We start from the raw sequence: 20,096 nt of genomic DNA, 5'->3' as shown, positions 1-20,096 counted from the left end.
CTTTTCCGGATAATGACAACCATAGTGTCTTTTAACCGAGTGGGAAACTGCTATTATTCTATAAACAGTTCTCCGGAATGGCTCTCCGTTTCACAGTCTCGCCGAGTTCCAACTCAGTAAAGGGTTCCGCCTCTACCAAACCGGTAACCCTTTTATTTTTCAAATGTAGGAATTTAATATACTACCAACCTTCTGTTTTATATACTACCAGAATATACAGAATACTACAATACTATCCAGAACAAGGTATCAGACAAGGATGTATTGACAAGGAAAATGGCCAAAATATGGAAGAATTCCCAAATTTACCGAACACTAAAAATAAGGTTGATCCACAGCTTTATATTCCCAATACTAACATACAGATGTGAAGCTTGGACCCTACTACAAGCAGAAAGAAAAAAAATAATCAGAGACAGAGATATTTGGAGATAGACAATACAGGACATCACGATGATCAATACACTCCCTCTGGGGAGTCAGGACTGAAAAGAGAGATGGTTGTAGGGCTGTAGAAAATATATTTTAATCATTGGTAGGGACATTGCATTTTCGAAAAATTAACATAATGATATTTTAAGTGATTTTGTCAAATGCCTTTATGAAATCCGTAATGCACAAAATTGAAGTTACGATTTATTTAAATTATCCATATATAAGTCACAGATATTCTAGAAGGATTTAATAAAGAAAAATAGAAGAAAAATACATACAAGTTGTGACATTTTTTTATAGTTAATATTTTAAATTATTTCTTATCCTTTTACCCCGTTGCTGAGACGCCGATGGCCGTATTTGCAAATAATATATACGCGGTTGGTCGGTTGACTATTAGGAAATTTTATTGAAAATTACCGAAATATTATGGATCAATCTACCTACTTATTTAAAAACGACGGTTTAAGGTGGGTACACATATGCGAGCCGAACTGTTTGCGAACTGCTCGTGAGCTGTTCGTGAAGAGTTCGTTGAAAATATGTTTATGTTCAGGCTATCCAATACCCTAAGTATCTAATAACAAACCAAGAATTAATTTACTTCGTTATTCTAAACATTTCGGTATTTTGTTTACATTATCTGTTATTAATTTATCTCGTTACTTTTGAATAAGCCGCGCTCGTTCAGCAATTTTGTTTAACCGAATGATCTCATTGGACACTTAGCAGAAACAATTTATAGTCTCGAGCACCGTCCAAATTTACCTGCAAACATTCTTTGTGTTCGTCCCAAAAACCGGCAGGCTGTGGTTCCTGACGAGCAACGAACGAACAGCTTGCAAGCGGTTCGTCCCATCGTACAAATTAACGAATATAGCGTTCACAAACGGTTCGCGAACAGTTCTGCTCGCATATGTGTACCCGCCTTTAGGTTATCCTCGGTTTATTCCTTCCAGCTCTAAGGCCGGGTTCCTTTATGATAAATTTGTTAAATATCGCCGAAGGCACGTTGTCGTAATTTTTCTGAAGAGAACGTAATTCCGGGGATTTTATATTTCATCACGTTCCTAGCTAGAAGGGTACCGTTAGTTTCGATGTTTGTTAGAATCTTTTTGTCTTCTTAGAAATAGATACAGGCTGATTGTCATTTTCCCCACCTTTTTCTTGGGTAGTTTGGTAAATTTTTGCAGAAAGGAGACCACTTCCCGGTGGGCATTCGTTAAGAAAAAACCTACTTCTCGTAAGGCGCTTTGCTCATTATCGTCTCTGTGCATTTTCTTTCTAAGTGTGTATACACTTGTATATTTGAGTTTTTTATCTAATATCATATTAGATTAAATATTGGTATAGAGTACCTTTAATTTTAATTAACTTTAGTGCTTGATACAAGTAAAGTATTATAGTAAAATAAATTAACTTCAGTGAAATAGTGCAGCAGTCATCAGGAATTACTGTAAGTTACCATAATCTTAGTATCTCCACTTATCTTTGCGAATAATATGGTATTCTATCATATTTTTTTTCAATCATCTGGGCGAATCCAAGTTCATCCATGTCTTCACCTGTAGTTAAGAGTAACTACTGATTTTTACATTCAATATTTTCTTACGAACTTTCCATCAACTACTAAGAAACGTCAATAAATAATAATTACGAACATTTAGTTCTCAATCATTAAATAACAGTGCGAGATAGATAATCAACTTAACCAAGTGCGGTTTGGTTAAATTTTTATTTCGGTAACCTTTTTGTATTCTTGTAAATTTAGATTTGATTAATTTTTGTTATTTGCTATAATTGTTATGCATTTTTAACCCAGTGTCTCGAGATATGCCAATAAACAGCAAAGAGAGACCTTCTTTAATCAACCTTGGTTGAATTTTTTTCTTACTCACTATCAGGCTCTCTTCGCTGGTAATTAAACCTGTGCATTTTATATTGTTGTATTTGTAAAGGTACTTATTATTCATATTACTGCTTATTTTTATGTGTACACCACCATTTCATAATTGATGGTGTATTTTTATTACTTGTATGTGCATTCAGCTACCGACATCATTGTGTTGTTGAACATGTTGTTTTTGTTTTATGTATGTATTTTATTTGTGGACTCCTAACAAGTTTCCTGATATAACCATAACTCTGAATATTTGCTTTTTACCGTTAAATATTACTATACCTTTGACCAGTAGAAAGATCAGGCCGATTAAGTTTCGTAGGTAAGTAGATGGACGGAGTCCACCTAATATATTTATTATTTGTTTATGTAGAGTGTTGACCAAATTTATTGAATAGTTAACTATTGAGATCTTTCCTTGGATTTGGTCCCTGAACCTAAATATCTTTCTTTATCTCTTTTCTTTTCTAAGGTTTCTTAATTTTCTCCTTAAACCCCAAAAAATTAAGTGGCGCCCTGTTCCCTATCTTATCTTATCTTTGGTAATTCTACCCATCTATCTTTTTGTTTATTTCTGTATCTTTTCTAATATCTCTTATCCTATCTTTACTTATTTCGTCCGTTGGACCCATTCCCGGTTCCAAAAGCTAGTTTCGAACCCACGACACGCTCTCCACCAACCATTTGGCTGCCGTCCGCAGTGTCTCCATTGGTGACCTTTCTAGCACCATCCAAAAAAGGTTTCCGAGGTTACAAAGTATCAAATAATTTTCATTATTTGACATTATATTTCAGCAAAAAAGTAAAAAAATATGAGGATAAAAGACACCCATATTAAAAGGAAATCATAATTAATTTTTATTTTAACCTTCAATTTATTATTTAAACTAAGTTAATATTTATTTTTCTAAATACTTCCAATCTATTAGTTGACAAAACAATCAAAATTAGGACAAGAACATTTTTTTCTATTTAGAAACAAACCAGTAAATGTTGATAGTGCTAGTAGTAATTATAAATTATTAAAATATATATTCTAATTAGTTGTAGTCACGTTTATGTATTAAGGAAGGTAGACGTAGTTTATCACTGATAACTTATTGAATCTAAATAAAACGCTATTTTAGTTTTTGGAATTACACTTAGAAAATAAATGGCAAACCTATTTAGAATATTATTCTTAGCATATATTATTGTGGACGAAAGTACGAGTGTTTCAACAGATAATACAAACTTATTAGCAGTTGTTCAGGTAAGTGTAAAATTGTATGTATTGACAAATCATATTTTTGTGCCTACAAATCATTTCTTCTAGATTTTAGAGAAAAATGGTTCAAATAAAAATTTTCAATCTCAAAAAGTTCTGTATTTTGCAACTTTTTACAATAAAATACATAAACAATTAATCGGAATAAATTGCAAAAAATACTGTTTTTGTAGTTATTTCTTTCTGTCTGTCTCCCCTTCCTTTTACCCTATTGGGGTGTCGAATTTGGGCTAGCTATTTTATTTTCCATTCACCCATCTCTTCCATTATTTTCTATTTCCTGCTATTCTCAGTTATTTCTGCCATTATCATCGAGTAACTTTTCTCGTCTTTACGACTTGTATTCTGTTTTTCTTGGTCTGCATCTTCTTTCTGCATAACAGTTCAATTGTCTCTTTGCTATTTTATTTATTATTGGTTCTTGGTTGGCCATTTTCCTAATATTCTCGTTGCTTAATCTCTCCGATTTAGTGGTTCCAACTATCCTTCTTAGGTGTTTCATCTCCATTTCATTTATTATGCTCTTATATTTTTCCAGAACTGTCCAGTTTTCACTTGCATATAGCATGGTTTTTGCCCTATTTGTTATTTCTTAGTCAATTGTTCCGTCATTAGTAATTGTACTCCCCAGTTATTCGTAAGTTCGTAAGTTGTAACTATTTCTAATCCTAAGTTTTTACATTTTATCTTTATTTTATTATCTTCCCTATGTTGTAACAATTTTTATTTGCCTACCACATTAGGTGCCAGTTGTAACAATATAAACAGCTTACTACGTTGCTGGGAGACAGTTGTAAGAATACATACTTACATATAGGGGGTTGAAAGGGGAAACTGAACAGCAACAGATTCAAAAATGCTTATATTATCAATCTTAGCGGTGCAAAAAGATTGAAAATATTTTTTGGTGTTTTAATATATACGGGGTAAAACAAAAAGACTACAATCTTCTTTGCCGCTGATTATTATTATCATACTTTTTTCCTCGTTAATTTCCATTTTTAGTTCTTTTTTTTTCTACCTATATCTCCATTAGTTTCTGCATTTTATTCTCGAAATCTGCTATTAGTACTATGACGTCCGCATAGAATAAGGACTCTATTGTTACCGGTTGTAATCTGTGGTATCCTATTATTGTCTGTAGTTGATTGGTTTTTACTTTAGTATTTCTTATCAATTCTATCCTTATTATTATGATTAGCAAAGGGCTAAGACTATATCCTTATTTAATACTTATCTTTCAATTAAATTCTTCCCATCTTTCCCCTGTTATTTGAACTCTTTCTTTCACCTCTTCATAAGTACTTTTCCCATAATTTTTCCCGGTCTAAATGCCGCTTGTTCTTTCCCAATTCCAGTTCTATTTCTTGTATTAGTCTCTTCTCTATTATTTTCCTATATATTTTCAAGCATACCAATGACAGACATACTGCTTTGTAGTTGTCGCAATTTACATGTTTACATGCACTCTCTTTTTGTACATTGGCACGATGATGTTGTTCTGTCAGTCTTTACGGATTGTTTGTTTTTCCTACGCCCCTTTATATAATTTTCATAGCCAGTTTATTATTTCTTTACCAATGTATTTTACCATTTCCATTTCAATTTTATTATCTCCACCTGCCTTGCCTATTTTTATGTTTAATAATCCTTCTATTACTTGTTCTTTACTTATTTGCTCTAGCTCTGTGTTTTCTTCGCCTTTATTTATTACTTCAGTATCAATTTTTTTCTCCTAATATTCTTTCCAAACCCTAGGTATTTGTTTTGGGTTTATTTGGATGTGCTTTGATGTATCTCTTACTGTATTTCGTTTTCCTCCCGTCGCAGTAATTTATAAATGCTAATACCTTTGTTTTTTTTTTTCATAATGACATATGTAATATAACTACTTGAAATAATGTGTGCAAAAAATAAGTTGTATGCTAGATTTAAGCGATATCGACCGAATTGTCTATAATTAAAAGTTATATTACTTATTCCGGAGTGCTATTATTGAGACAATTAATCGTTAGCTCAGAATTATACTGTGGTATGTGCAGCAAACTAAAGTATAATTTCACTATTTGAGAGAGTGAGTCATCGTTTAAAGACCCAGAAATACGGAAAGCCGTTTGGAAATCCAGTGACGTACACTTACTTTTATTTTACCGTTAATTATATTTTATTTTTCAAATATTAATGTTCGAAATAGGCCACAATATATTTATTTACAAGTTTTTACTGACGTTTCGATCTCTATATCCAAAGACCGCTTTCAAAGATATAAATGATAGTAATATTTTTTTTATTTGTTTATTATTATATATTTTTATAATCCTATATTGTTTATTTTCTTTTTTTTCTATCTTTAAAAACGGAATAGAGATCGAAACGTCAATGTATTAAACATGTAAATAGATATATTGTGGCTTATGTCCAACCTTCTCCCTAAAAATACAGAATGCCACAAACAAGCAGCTATAGAAAAATAAATATATCTGTTATTTGTATGTTTGAAAACAGTCTCTTTATAGAGATCGAAACGTCCGTAAATTAAACATTTGAATAAATATATTGTGGCTTATTCCCAACATTATTTCTAAAAATACAGAACGACAAGCGAAAAGCCATAGAAAATAAATAGGACTATCATTTGTATAATTGAAAACGGTCTCTGGATATAAAGATCGAAACGTCAATAAATAAACATATGAATAAATATTTTGTGGCTCATTCCCTACATTCCCCTAAAAATACAGAATGCCACAAACAAAAAGCTATAAAAAAGAATTAATTTTGCAGAAAGTTTACTGATACCAACCGGCTGTCGCGGAAGTTACGCTAAAACGTCTTTTGACGTGACCCGTCCTTAAAGAGTTACACAATGAAATTTTTTTGAAACAAATTTTAAGACAGTTTCCACACCACCCCAGAGGTATGTCTTGTGGTGCGATACTTTTTTTAAATGGGTAATCGCCAAGAGCCATATTGTCTTATTAAATAAAATGAACAAAACACTTAAACAGTATAAAACAAAACAAAATAAAATCCTATAAAACAAAATAAAATTCTATAAAAATAAAATAAAAATAATGTTTGATGTGTTTAAACCCAAACACTATACACACTTACTATGTTCTTCTCGTTTTTTTTTGTTTTTGGTTTTTTTATGCTGATGTTCTTATTAAACTATTAGGAAATATTATTCGCTGTCTAAACCTGAAGATGTAGTGCTGCTATCGCTGTCATTATCTTCACCACCTGGTGTAATTATAATTGGCTCTAGTAAAACTTTGATATGAGTGTCAAGTTCCCACATACGATGTTCTGCTTTAATTATGTGGCCTATACATTTAGCCCATTTCTCTGGAGTTACATGGAGGATTGCTTGAATCAAAAGTTTCTTAATTTTGTTTAATTTGAACGTTTTGTTATTGCGTGCTACTTCTCCTTTCACTTGCTCCCAGATCAGTTCAATGGGATTAAGTTCGCAATGATAAGGTGGTAGACGCAGAACTTTGACACCATAATCTTTTGCAGTTTCATCTACAGCATATTTAAGATATTCAATTTTCCTTAACCGTGCAATGTCAAGTAGTTGAATTTTAAGCATTGATTCTTCGTATGCAATCCCCTTTTCTGTAAGCCATTCTTGAATTCTCCCTTTCCGCCATGCCGTCGTCGGTAATTGTTCTAGTCTGCGGCTATGATATGGCGCATTGTACATAACAACCACAGACCCAGATTCCAATTTTGCTAAGATTCTCTTAAACCAGGGCTCAAATACTTCAGAAGTCATTTCTTCATGATAATCACCTGTTTTTTTCGACTCAAATTGCAGGAAACCATCATCAAGGAACCCTGTATCACTTCCTATATGGGTGATGATTAAACGCCGTCCCTTTCCTGATGGAGCCTTTAATCCTGTAGACCAGCCTTCTATAAATGCTTCGCGTTTACTTTTTACTTTTAAATCTTGCCAAACTTTTCCAACTGTATGACCTTCGTTAATCCAGGTTTCATCCAAATAATATATTTTGAATCCAGTGCTGCTCTAAAAACGATTGAAAAATAATGTTTTAAAATATCGATTTTTATTTTATAAATTTAAATACGTAACGAAACGGAACATATAAATAAAATTTATTTTATTATAATTTTGTGCTTAATTTTTACTATTGAAAAAATCATGTTTTTTGGTATTTTTATGACGGTAATAATCGCTGCGTGGAAGAATACAGGTTTTGTATGACCATAATTACTACTTGTGAACAAGATTTGGCTACACTGTTCGACAACTTCTGGTCAAGTCTACTATAGAGAAGCACAAATAAATATACTACTTTATATATTCTGTAATTTCTTATGAGGAAACGCAAATTGCAATCGAGAAAACAGGCAGTTTTCGAGGGCCGCTGTGTACATTTAAATTTGAGGATATTCCGCGTTTAAACTATGATATCACTCTTCTGAATTGAGGGTTTCTACTATAAGTTTTGAGAAAAGTAAATAACAAAAAACGCTTCACTGTAACGGAGATACGTAATTTTATTATTTAATATAGCCACATACAACTTTGTGATGAAAATAACTGTGAAACTTTATATGAGTAATAACTTTATATAAGATAAAAAAAACATGTATAAAGGTATGTTTACGTGGTATACACACCATACATTATTACACACTATTTTTTTGGGTAGTACAGATCCAAAGTAAGCCTTATCCACTTCTGGCATCCACTTAAACATACTTTTGATGGCCTGAACTTTGTTTTGAGGAAGTGATCGTGTGACAAATGAACGAGTTGGTTCCTTAATATATTCATTCTTTTCGCAGTTAGTCCTAGTAGGCCGAAAATCGCAGATGGATACTTTCTTTAAGTCACTATGTGCATGACTTACTTTATATCCCATTTCAAATATGGATTGCAAAAATGTTAATGCAACTACTTGAGTAAATGGTATAACCTTGTAGTTATATTGCAGAGACGATTTGAAGTCCTTAAAATTGTTTTCTTTCAACTGCAATACTTGTAAGTCTTTCTAGAACTCACCTTTAACAGCTACCTTAAAAGAGATAAAAGAGAATATTATTCTGACTTTTTTAAAACTCTTTCTCAGCTTCTATCTGGACCTGGAGACCTAATTACCTAAAGTTGAAAACTTCATTGTTATGGATTCGATGTTTAAATGATTTTTTAGAAAGAACGCAATCGCTGCAGACATAAGGGAATTTTTGTTTTGTGGTACACAACTATCACTCCACAACACTAGGGTTTTCATGTTGGGATGATCTCTAAAAACAGCTTCTAGAATTTTGATCAATGCACTTGCTATATCATTGCCACTTCTACCTATAACAGCTTCACTACACAAGGCAGAGTATACTTATTTCGTTAAGGATTTACAATTAAATTGTAAATATTTAATTTGATTTTATATTAAAAGTTACTTATTTCAGCATAAGGACAGCTGAAGACATTTTGTAAATCAAACACCAAAAATATATTTTAAGTTTCTCTATATTTTGGTTTTTCTTCACGAGCGGCATTCTTTGCTTATATATGCTAATTATATACTGTTGATTGTTCAGCCTCCAATAATATACGTTCCCTGTGTTTTAGTTTGATCTCTTCACATAGATCACAACGATCTTTTTTAGGTACATGAAAATAAGTATTTTCATGTCATATAGTCATTGTAAACTAGTTGCCGATAAAACGACTCTTTTACTGGTTGTTTATTGGATTCACTACAAGGTTCGGAGTAAAGATTATACATACGGTTTAAAAAGGGGCTGATTTTTTAGCTCTTAAACATTTATAATAACTTTGATATTTTTTATGTCACGAACTTGTAAGTACACTCACCGAAAAGCTAGTGAAAATCGTATATAAATATTATATATGTATTATTTATTACCTTTTGTTTATTCTATCGTTTTAGACCAATTGAATAAATTTAAAAATGCAATTAATACAAATTTAAAATGTAACAAAAAATATAAATAAAGAATATAAAATTTCTTTTCAGATCTTTAGACATGGCCAAAGAACACCAACATCATTTTATCCAAATGACAAATACGCTAATCCTCGCTATTGGAAGGGTGTAGAAAACGGTGAATTAACAAATGTAAGTAGGATGTCTTTTTTCATTAGTTCCACAACTCTCTGTTGGTTTTGGCAAGATTAACAATTGCAATTCATTGATTTCTATCGTAAAAGACTCTTCGCCAGTTACGGACTCCCATAATAATTCAACCATGTTCACTTTTTCACATGCAAAAACAATATTATATTTTTCGCAATACCAAATCCTATATTCTTAACTTAAATATTTAAAACTATTACTTTATTTAACCCTTAGTAATAATTCCCCTTAGTCCTACATATGATCCATCTTGCTTTATGGCATGGAAACGTGGACTTTGAAAAAAACATCTATCAACAAACTTGAAGCATTTGAAATGTGGTCATTAAGAAGAATGATGCGCATACCTTGGGTGGATAGAGTTCGAAACGATGACGTCCTTAAGAGAGCCGGCGTGGAAAGAGAACTCTTTAAATTAATTAAAAAACGCAAGATTGGTACCTTGGGCACATATTGAGAGGAGCAAAATATGAAATACCACAGTTAATCCTACAAGGGAATATCGAAGGTAGGAGAGGAGCCGGCCGCAAACAATTATCCTGGTTAAGAAATATTAAAGAATGGACAGGAATACACAATACAGGCGAGCTGTGTCACGCCGTCAAGAACAGAATTCTAGTAATGAGATAGTCGCCTACGCACTTTGGTGTATGGCATGTTAAGAAGAAGAATAATTCCTCCTCCTGACTCTCACTTCACTGCTTTAGATATTAGAGTTGGGTGAGTTGATCCTAATTTGGACATTAATTCAGTAATACCTGCCAAGTTAAATATATCACAAAACCAAAAATATCGTTTTATGCCAGTTTTGGCAAAGAAAAATACCTGTATATATTTTTTTAAAAACCAAAATGAAAGTATAAAAAACAATAAAAACCGTGTTTCTCAAGTTACTCTGCCTTGAAACTTAAAAATGTAAGTAGTTTGCATTGTATTAGATTTAAACCTTAGTTAACAATATTTTTATTTATGTAGTTATCTAACCTATTTGTTTATAAAACATTGTCAGCTTCAACCAAATCTGTCAACGATTTGAAACATTCTTGGCGAAGAAGATATGGAACTGAAAGAGAGTTTACAACTACAAATTTTATTAACTGATTTCGCGCGAACTCAAATTAAAAATCGCCAGTCACTTAAAGCGTTGTTTCTGAAAGAACGATGCATTCTACGGGCATCCGTTTTTGCCCACTTACCAGGGGGCGTTTTAGGGAAAGCCGGAGACTAAAAGTAGTATACTTTTCTGCATGTTTTTTAAGGTCCTAAATTTGATATTTTTAGCAAAATTCAGCTTGTTTGTATGATTTTTAAAGGTTCAGTGGTATTTTAGTAAATGACGACTACAGTATGATGTATACATAGTCCAAAAGTTAGTTAAACGAATCCCACCACATAAATAATGACTGGTGGCGGATCTTTAAGAGGAAGCAAGATGTAGAAGCCTTTCTTGCTGGGTAGTCGGAAACTGATTCTAATGCCTTATTCTTGAATAATTTTATTTATTATCTCTATGACACCGCGAATATATGAAAGTAAGGCAAGAGAACACCAACATAAACGTTCATCTTACAATAAACGATACACCTTTAGAAAAAGTGGAGAAAATATGTTATCTAGACTGCAATATTAACTATACCTAGAACCATGTAGGAAGATACTCCGCAATTTTTCTTTAAGTATCAATATATGCATAAAAATTTATAGATGTTACGTCTTTAGTGCCCTCTTCTACGGAGTAGAAAGCTAGAGTCTTACAGGAGATGCCATAAAACGGTTAGAGGCATTCGAAAAAATGTGGTCCTACCGACGTATGTTATGGGTCTCATATATACACCATTACACAGCGTGCCACAATATGAGGCGAGTGGGGATTTTCCCTTGACTTGCTATATATAAAAGATTTGGCCAAACGAGTTTTGGATGTGCAGGGTTGAAAAGTGCCACTTTTCAAAACCAATTTACCTGTAACTGACTGGGTATATTCATTACTGAGACGGCATAAAGGAGAAATTACCCAATCAGTAGCGACCAATATTAAAAGACGAAGAGCTAATATTTCAAAAGAAACTTTAGTTGCCTTCTTCGAGAATCCAAAATATTCCACTTAATAACATATTCAATTACGACGAGACCAATGTACAAGATAACCCCGGAAATAAGAAAATGGCATTTCAACGTGGCACCAAATATCTGAACGGTGTTTTACTAAAGCAGCAACGACTATAATGATCTGTGCTTCAGCTTGAGGATTGCTGTTACCACCATATATAATTTATAAAACAGAAAAAATGTGGTTACAATGGAGTGAAAATGGTCCAAAAGGATCACCTTGCTGTACTGACAGATGCTGCTCTGTAGGTTCTCGATACAATAATAGCACCCATCATGAATAACTAGATTCACAGACATTTACGGATTGGTTTACTTCGATCTTTTTACCACATGCAAAACGTCTTGAAGGGCGAAAAATCATCATAGGAAATAATAATCATCACATTTTACCGATGAAGTGATATCTTGATGCGAACAAACAATGTGGGCTTTATATGTTTGCAATAACTTAATACATTTGACCCTACCACTTGATGTCGGTTTTTCTGTCCCTTAACCTTTCTTTCCCGAGAAAGGTTTAAATAAGGTACCTAGAGAAGATAAAGAAATAAAGGAGCCAAATCGACAACCTTTTGGTACATTATCTAAAGAAGAAAAGTTATTCATCTGCACCATTCAGGCGAAATATTAAGCAAACCAAACTAAATGTCGAGCCAGGAAAAAGTGTTATAGCTAAGCAACCTGATGAAACTGAAAGCGACAGTAAAGAAGAGTCACCAAGTGACGAAACAGAAAGTAAAACGTCTAACTTGGATGATTCTGACAATAATGATGGGGTTAAATAATTTGCCTACAACAAGAATGACATCAAAAAAGGAGTTTTTCTGTTAGTAAAGGGTTAGTAAAGGAGAAAGAAGGAAGAAACAATATCATCGCTATGTTGCTAAAATTCAAAAAGCTAATGAAAAGGACCTAGACGTTATGATGATGTTGAAAATTATCAATTTTCGGTTAAAGTCAGTGATATTATTGCCATTTTGCCCCAGTCTATATTTCTTAATTCAACAGAAGCAGCTTGTATGTTTAATAATCACTTTTAACTTAATAAACATATGTTCAAAGATGTTTAAAATGATGATTTTTGGTGTTTTACATGTGTCATTCTTTCAAATATGTCATTCTTTCTGTCAAGTTTACTTTTCATGACCTGTTTCATGCGATTACAATTTTCAGAAAATATTAGTTTTTAATCAATATGGCTATTTGGTTCATTTTTTTTAAATCATCACAGAATACACCACCCAACAAATATATAAGTGAAGGTGGGAAAATTCTACGCCCTTAAGCAGAACCGTTTTTACTGTTTTTTATTAAGATATTAGGGCTATTCTAAATTAATAGAGTTAACTGACTAAAGTTGATCCTGAACGTATATACTTAGCCGTGTTAAGTTGGGTGGTGTGTTCTGTGATATCATTGATAACTTTTGTTTTGTGAAACCTAATTTAGGGCACATTAGCATATTTTTGTGTGTGAATAAAATACATCTGTAGAAAAGCAAATTGTATTTTAAATTGCAATGATCAATTTCGCTCCAGTATACATTTTTCAGAATGCTCACATTTTTTGAAAAATTTTAAAAACGTGGGGTGAACATGAAGAATTACATATTATGCTATTTTCATTAACTTAAAAAAAGGTGATCAATTTCGTCCCATTCAGGATATGAAATTGTTCATCATGTTCAATTTGTTCTGGTTGAATCATATTAATAAAAAATATGTAGTGAATTTTACAATTTACTATCATATTTTTGAATGAATAATTTTAGAGTGATGAATTTCACCCTATTTTACGGCATTTTCTTTTTTAATTAATGAATGATAAAGATAATGGATTGATAAACTAATAATTTAAAATACAATTATAGGAGGGTAAAAAGCAACAGTACGATTTAGGAAAATTTACTCGAAAGAGATATCAAGGATGGTTACCTACAAGATACGACAAAAAAGATTTTTATGCACAAACGACAGATTACGAAAGAACCCAAATGTCAGCTCTTGCCAATATATATGGTCTATATCCTGCAAAAAATGATCAAGTGTGGTATTCTGCAACGAACTGGCAACCCATTCCTGTACATGTAGCGGATCCAAACGTCCTTGCACCGTTTCCACCTGCATCTTGTGTTGGTTACTACCGTGCGAAGGCCAACTATCTGTCAAGTAAAGAATCGTTAGCCATTGATGCAAAGTATTTTTATGTATATGAATATCTAACTAAGAAAATTGGTGCTAACATAACTTCGTACGCCCAGATTCATCCTATATTTGACTCTCTGGAGGTAGAGCAGCAGGTTGGTCTGAAGCTACCGGAATGGGCTACGATGGTATTCCCGCAACCTCTAAAATATTTGACTGCTCATTTTTTTAATGCTGCATCTCATACTAAAAAACTACAGAGACTTAGTAAGTATTTTTTTTTAATTGTTTAATTAAGTAAAAAACTATATTATTATTATAAACTAATTTGTCGCTCCGTTTTGTACTGTGCAGCATTGCATCTCTCACTTTCGGTGTTCTGTTTGTAGTATTGTTAGAAGGGACACAAAAGTTTAGCTAAAAGAAAGTAGTGATCTGTTCTCCAGTTAGATCTTATTTTTACTCTGCAGTCTTGGCACTTAAATTTTGATTTCTGTCTCATTTTGAAGGTCGATCCCAAGTGTAATTATGAATATCTTTATGTTGGAATTGGGTATTCATTATTTTTAAACCAAAAAGTTGACAGAACTCAATTAAGTTTATAAAACAGTAAACTTCCACATAAGCATAAAGTCACAAAGAGGAGAGACAGAGGAATTCAGTATAAATAAAAGGATGAAACAAAGAGATGCCTTATCAAGAATACTATTTAATCTAGCATTAGAATATGTACTACGAAATATAAATAAAGGAAATTTCAGAACAAGAGGTGGTTACATAATTGCATATGCAGACGATTTTGCTATTATTACAAAGAACAGAAAAATAATGAAAGAAATTCTAGAAAAAATAAGAGAGAAAGTAATGGGGCAAATATTAAATAAAAAAAGACAAAATTAATAAGATTAGGGAAAAAACCAATAAAAGAAAAAATGAAAATAGGAAGTTTTGAGTTTAAAGAAGTAGAATACTTCAAATACCTAGGAGTTTTAATAAGCAAATCCGAAGAAAGGAAATCCGAAATAAAAGAAAAAATATTAGCAGTGAATAAAGCTTATTTTGCAAACAAAAGATTACATAAAAGCAAAACATTGACTAAGAAAACTAAGATAAACATTTATAACACCATAATTAGGCCAATATTGTTATATGCAGGAGAAACAATGACGATAGTTAAAAAAGATGAAAAAGACTTGCAAAGAGAAAGATTATGAGAACCATACTATTACCAATCATAACAGAGCAAAATGAATATAGAAGCAGAACAAATGCAGAGTTTAAGGAAGAACTTAAGGAAGACATCGTAACTAAAATAAAGCAATGCAGTGTTAAATGGTTAGGTCACATTTGGTGAGCAGGAGATGAGGCAGTGACATACGTAATGATAGAATGGAATCCAGGAGAAAGAAAGAGAAGGGGAAGACCAAGATCAAAGTAGCTGCAAGAAGTTGAAGAAGACCTCCAAAGAGCAGGAGTCAGAGAATGGAGAGGAAAAACTAGAGACAGGAAAAAATGGAGAGATATTGTGCGAGCTGAGAACATTTTGTAGATTATGTGATTATTTTTGTACTTTTCTTAACGATATGTTGACAAATTTTAAAATATTTCAAATAATAATTAATACATTATTATTTATATATGTATAGTTAATATTTTATGGATATATCTCTGATTATGATGTATAATATTATATTAAATACTAATCTGATATCTTTAGTTGTAGGATCCTTAATATACGAAATCATTAACTACTTCGATACTATGTCAGTAAATCCAAAATCATCTCCAAAGTTCCAAATGTATAGTGCCCACGATTATACCCTATCAGCAGTATTAAATACTCTCGAAGCATACCAGTTACCTCCTTACATAGAATTTGCTAGTAGTATCTATATAGAACTAAGAAAAGACGAAAGAGGGCATTATGTCAACATATGGTTTAAAAACGACCCCGACAATATGGAAAAAATTATCATCAAGGGATGTACTTTTAACTGCCCCCTAGAGACTCTTAAGGACTTGTTAAATGATGTTCTTGTAGACGTAAGTACAAAAGAAATCGAATGTAATACTATTATACCATTTGTAAGCGAACTAGCAGAAGCAGTCTTTGGGAAAATGATTGAGCATTTGGAACGCCAAAATAGAGAGGCTACAAAATTTTTACCATAAGTATGTGAATGTAATGTTTTTATATTGTGATGAAATAAATTTTATTGATTTTATTTTAATATGTTTGTAGTTCTTAACAGGTAACTATAAATAAAAAAGAGCAATTAAGTAAATAATAAAATACTCGAAGGGTACAGGGGAAAATGGAGGAAGGTCAGAAATTTTTATTTTTTGTTTTAATAATTCATAAGATAGGTTATATTCTGTACTTCACTGTACGTAAATAACACTGGTAAAAATTGGGTTATGTCATGAGATAACACGAATAATAAAATACCTATACAGGAGAAGAAAGGGGAATGTCAGGATGTTACCGGTTAGGAAGGGGGAGTGTCAGTTGCAAATCACGCAGAAACAATGAAAGATGCTTTTATTGTTACTTATTGTTTCTGTGTGTTGCTTTGAGGTGTAATTTTTGAGGTTAGTTTCTTCAAGTTACTGATACAAAATCATTTTGCTATACCAAGTGATGAAGAAATAAGTGATATTGTGATATATTTCTGTTCAAAATATAGAGCTCTATCATACATCTTCAAGAGCAATATTATATTATGTGAAAAAAAGACGTTCGACCAATGTGTGCTTCGAGTCATGACTTACTGTACCAAAACACTTTCCTTATTAACCTAGGCTACAGCAACCAAACTCAAAGTAGCGCAAAGAAAAATTTAAAGCTCACTACTTGAACTGACTCTCAAAGGCAGGGTTAAAAACGAAAAAATAAGAGACAGGACACGCGTTACAGATATCATAGAGCGCATACCATCGCTAAAGAGAAACTGGGCGGGCCATGTGGCAAAAATCAATGACCCGCGACCCAAAAAATTACAGTGTGCAAACCACAAGCAGACATATGAAGTGAAGGTAGTTCACCTACACGATGGACAAACTACGTCAAAAGAATCGCTGGAAATTGGCTGCAGGAACCTGAAAACCTGAAATAGAATTGGAAGAAATTAGGGGAGGCCTATATTCAACTTTAAACGAAAAAGACTGGATGATAATAATGATAGTAATTGTTGATGGCATGGAGGCAGTCTCCAGAATGTTTATTATAAAATAAACTAACTTGGTAGTTTTTTTATTACTTTCTAAAGTATTACTAAAGTAATAAAAATCACTTTCTGAGTGACAGTACAAATACAGTTTTGAATTGTTAATTATGTTTCCCAACAGATCCTTCGGGTGTTGCCCAATACTTATCTCTTATATATAAAAATTTCGTTGTTTTGAGATTACAGTAATTATATATGTTATTTTCTTATCAATATATATTCTAAAGAACCACCTCATATCTCATTCGTACTGAAAAACTGGCGATACATTCTTTATTTGTGTGCACCCATAATATATCCCCTTTTTGTATACCTTAAAACCCATTTAAGGCCACCGTCCTTTTAAAAGACCTCGCTACAAAGATGCCTGTAACTTAATTATTTTGCTAGTTATTAAGAGATGGCGTGCTGTGTCGTTTAAAAAGAAGCCATTTTATTAAAAAAAATTAACGATTGTTTTATGAATCTGGTGTTTACTATAGAATTTCTGAGGTTACCTAAAAGACTGTTTATAGTTTCCAAACATGACTGATAGAAGGTGAGTAAAATATATTGTTTAGATCTCTTAATTTCAAAGATATTTTATGTATATATTTAAAATGCCTTATTATATTATATGAAAGGAGTTATATAATAGAAAAGCTATTATTATTTTTATATATTGGTCATCAAAGTTTGGTGTTCTTTATAAAGAACGGTGGCGTTTTTCGTTATACTAAGTACGAATATTTTTTTAGGTATTGGACAAAACCTTTGACTCTAAGTGAGTTGATGGATGAGATAGAAGATCTGTCAGATAATGAACTTCCTGATGAAATAATTATTTTTCCACCCAAAGATGGGGAAGAGACTGACGAGGACAGCGGTGATGAAGATGCTGTGGAAATAAGTAACTTGCCAGGAAACCAACTACGAGTAGAGGCAGAGATAGTCATAAATGATCCAAAAACCCATACCAAATCCGATATAAATAAAGATGAAAACAACATCCGTTTGTCGCACTCTAAAAAGAATACGTCAAAGTCTAAAAAACAAGTAGCTCCTACAATAAATGTGAAAGAACAGAAGAGCAAACGCCGCAAAAACTATCGATGGACCAAGAGAGATATACATAGCAAGATTTCAAGATGGAGTATAATAGAAGGTCCAAAAAACATCATTTCCCCGGTAGATACTTTTTTCCTATTTTTTGATGATACAATTATACAGATGCTTGTTGAATATTCAAATATGTACGCCAATTTACATAACCGTGAAGGCGATATTACAACTAATGAAATTAAATGTTTTATTGGGATTTTATTATATAGTGGATATATAAGTGTTCCTAGGCGAGATATGTACTGGGAAAAATCCCCTGATTCTACTTACGACCTTGTGGCTAATTCAATGTCTCGAATCCGTTTCAGATTTATCGTACAGAATATTCATTGCTGTGACAATGCAAAATTAGATACACATGACAAATTTTCAAAGATTTGACCACTGATTGATGTAATAAATCAAAAATTTCTCGATTTAGCACCACAAGAAGAACACCACAGTATGGATGAGTCAGTGGTTCCGTATTATGGAAAACATGGATCCAAGCAGTTTATCCGTGGTAAACCTATCAGATGGGGATATAAGTTTTGGATGGGGACTACTAGGCTAGGTTATGTGGAGTGGTTTGATCCATATCAGGGATCTTCATCCACTATTCAAGATAAATATAAACTTCTTGGTTTGGGACCTAGTGTTGTCTTACAATTTGTTGATGCCCTAGAAGTAAAGGCTTCCAAATTACACTATGATATATATTTTGACAACTATTTTACCACGCTGCTCCTTTTGGAAAAACTTACATCAAGGTGATGTAAAGGAACAGGTACAATAAGAGAAAATCGCCTAGGGAAAGATTGTGACATTGAGGGTTCAGACATACTGAAAAAGAAAGAAAGGGGTTTGTTTGACTACTGCACTGCAGAGGAAAGTAAAATAGTAGTTTGCAAATGGAATGACAATAATGTTGTTTCCATAATATCCAATCACAACCAAATATATCCAACCAAGCAAGTACAACGGTATTCTCAAAAAGAAAAAAAGAAGGTGCTTGTTGATCAACCTAATATTATAAAACAGTATAATGAAAACATGGGTGGCGTCGATCGCGCAGATGAAAATATCAGCTACTACAGAGTAGTCATCCGTGGCAAGAAATGGTATTTTCCCATAATAAGCCACATAGTGGATCTAGTAGAACAAAATGCCTGGCAACTCCATAGAATTAGTGGTGGTAAAATGGACTATTTACAGCATCGTCGCACAATTACAGTAGGCATAATTAAATCTTTTAAAAAGGCAACAAAAAGAGGACCCAGCAAACCTTCAGCCAATTTGCATCTTCACTCAAGATACGATCGGATGGACCACCTTATTGTCTATAAGGACACTCAAACTCGTTGTGCTGCTCGTCACAAAAAATGTAATTTTTGCTGCCATAAATGTAATGTAGCACTACATCCAAAACAATGTTTTTATAAATATCATACAAATTAGATATTTAACATTTTTTTATCTTAATTTCTTGAAATAATTAAAATAAAAAACTTTGTTTTAAAATTTTGGTAGTTTTATTTATTTTTTATTCACAATCAGTGGTTTTGCCACCGGGCTTTTAAAAGGACACCCTTTTTTGAAAAATATATTGTATTTTTCCAAAATTCTTCCATACTTTATTTCTGTCAACCTTAATAAGCCTAAAAATTAAATATCTCATCAATATTAGACAATAAAAATTTCGGCCTTAAAAGTACTCGCATCTAGTGTGACTTAAAAAAATCTACAGTATGCTGTGTAAGTAATGAATATGTCATCTTGTATCTTGGTTTCAAA

At 32.4% G+C, this 20,096-nt stretch overlaps 1 protein-coding gene across 1 annotated transcript; it reads left to right on the top strand.

Moving 5' to 3' along the window:
- The first annotated feature begins 3,281 nt into the window (after positions 1–3,281).
- On the top strand, positions 3,282–16,226 carry LOC140437619 (testicular acid phosphatase homolog). The gene is made up of 4 exons (XM_072527236.1): positions 3,282–3,587; positions 9,620–9,721; positions 13,722–14,262; positions 15,713–16,226. Exons 1-4 carry the CDS (start codon positions 3,489–3,491, stop codon positions 16,165–16,167), a joined length of 1,197 nt encoding a protein of 398 aa, XP_072383337.1. The 5' UTR covers positions 3,282–3,488; the 3' UTR covers positions 16,168–16,226.
- The last annotated feature ends 3,870 nt before the right edge of the window (positions 16,227–20,096 follow it).

This window comes from Diabrotica undecimpunctata, chromosome 3 (genome assembly GCF_040954645.1).
Source record: "Diabrotica undecimpunctata isolate CICGRU chromosome 3, icDiaUnde3, whole genome shotgun sequence".
Classification (NCBI taxonomy): Eukaryota; Metazoa; Arthropoda; class Insecta; order Coleoptera; family Chrysomelidae; genus Diabrotica; species Diabrotica undecimpunctata.
The sequence above is the reverse complement of the archived record's forward strand: the minus strand, read 5'-3'. Positions and strand labels throughout refer to the sequence as shown.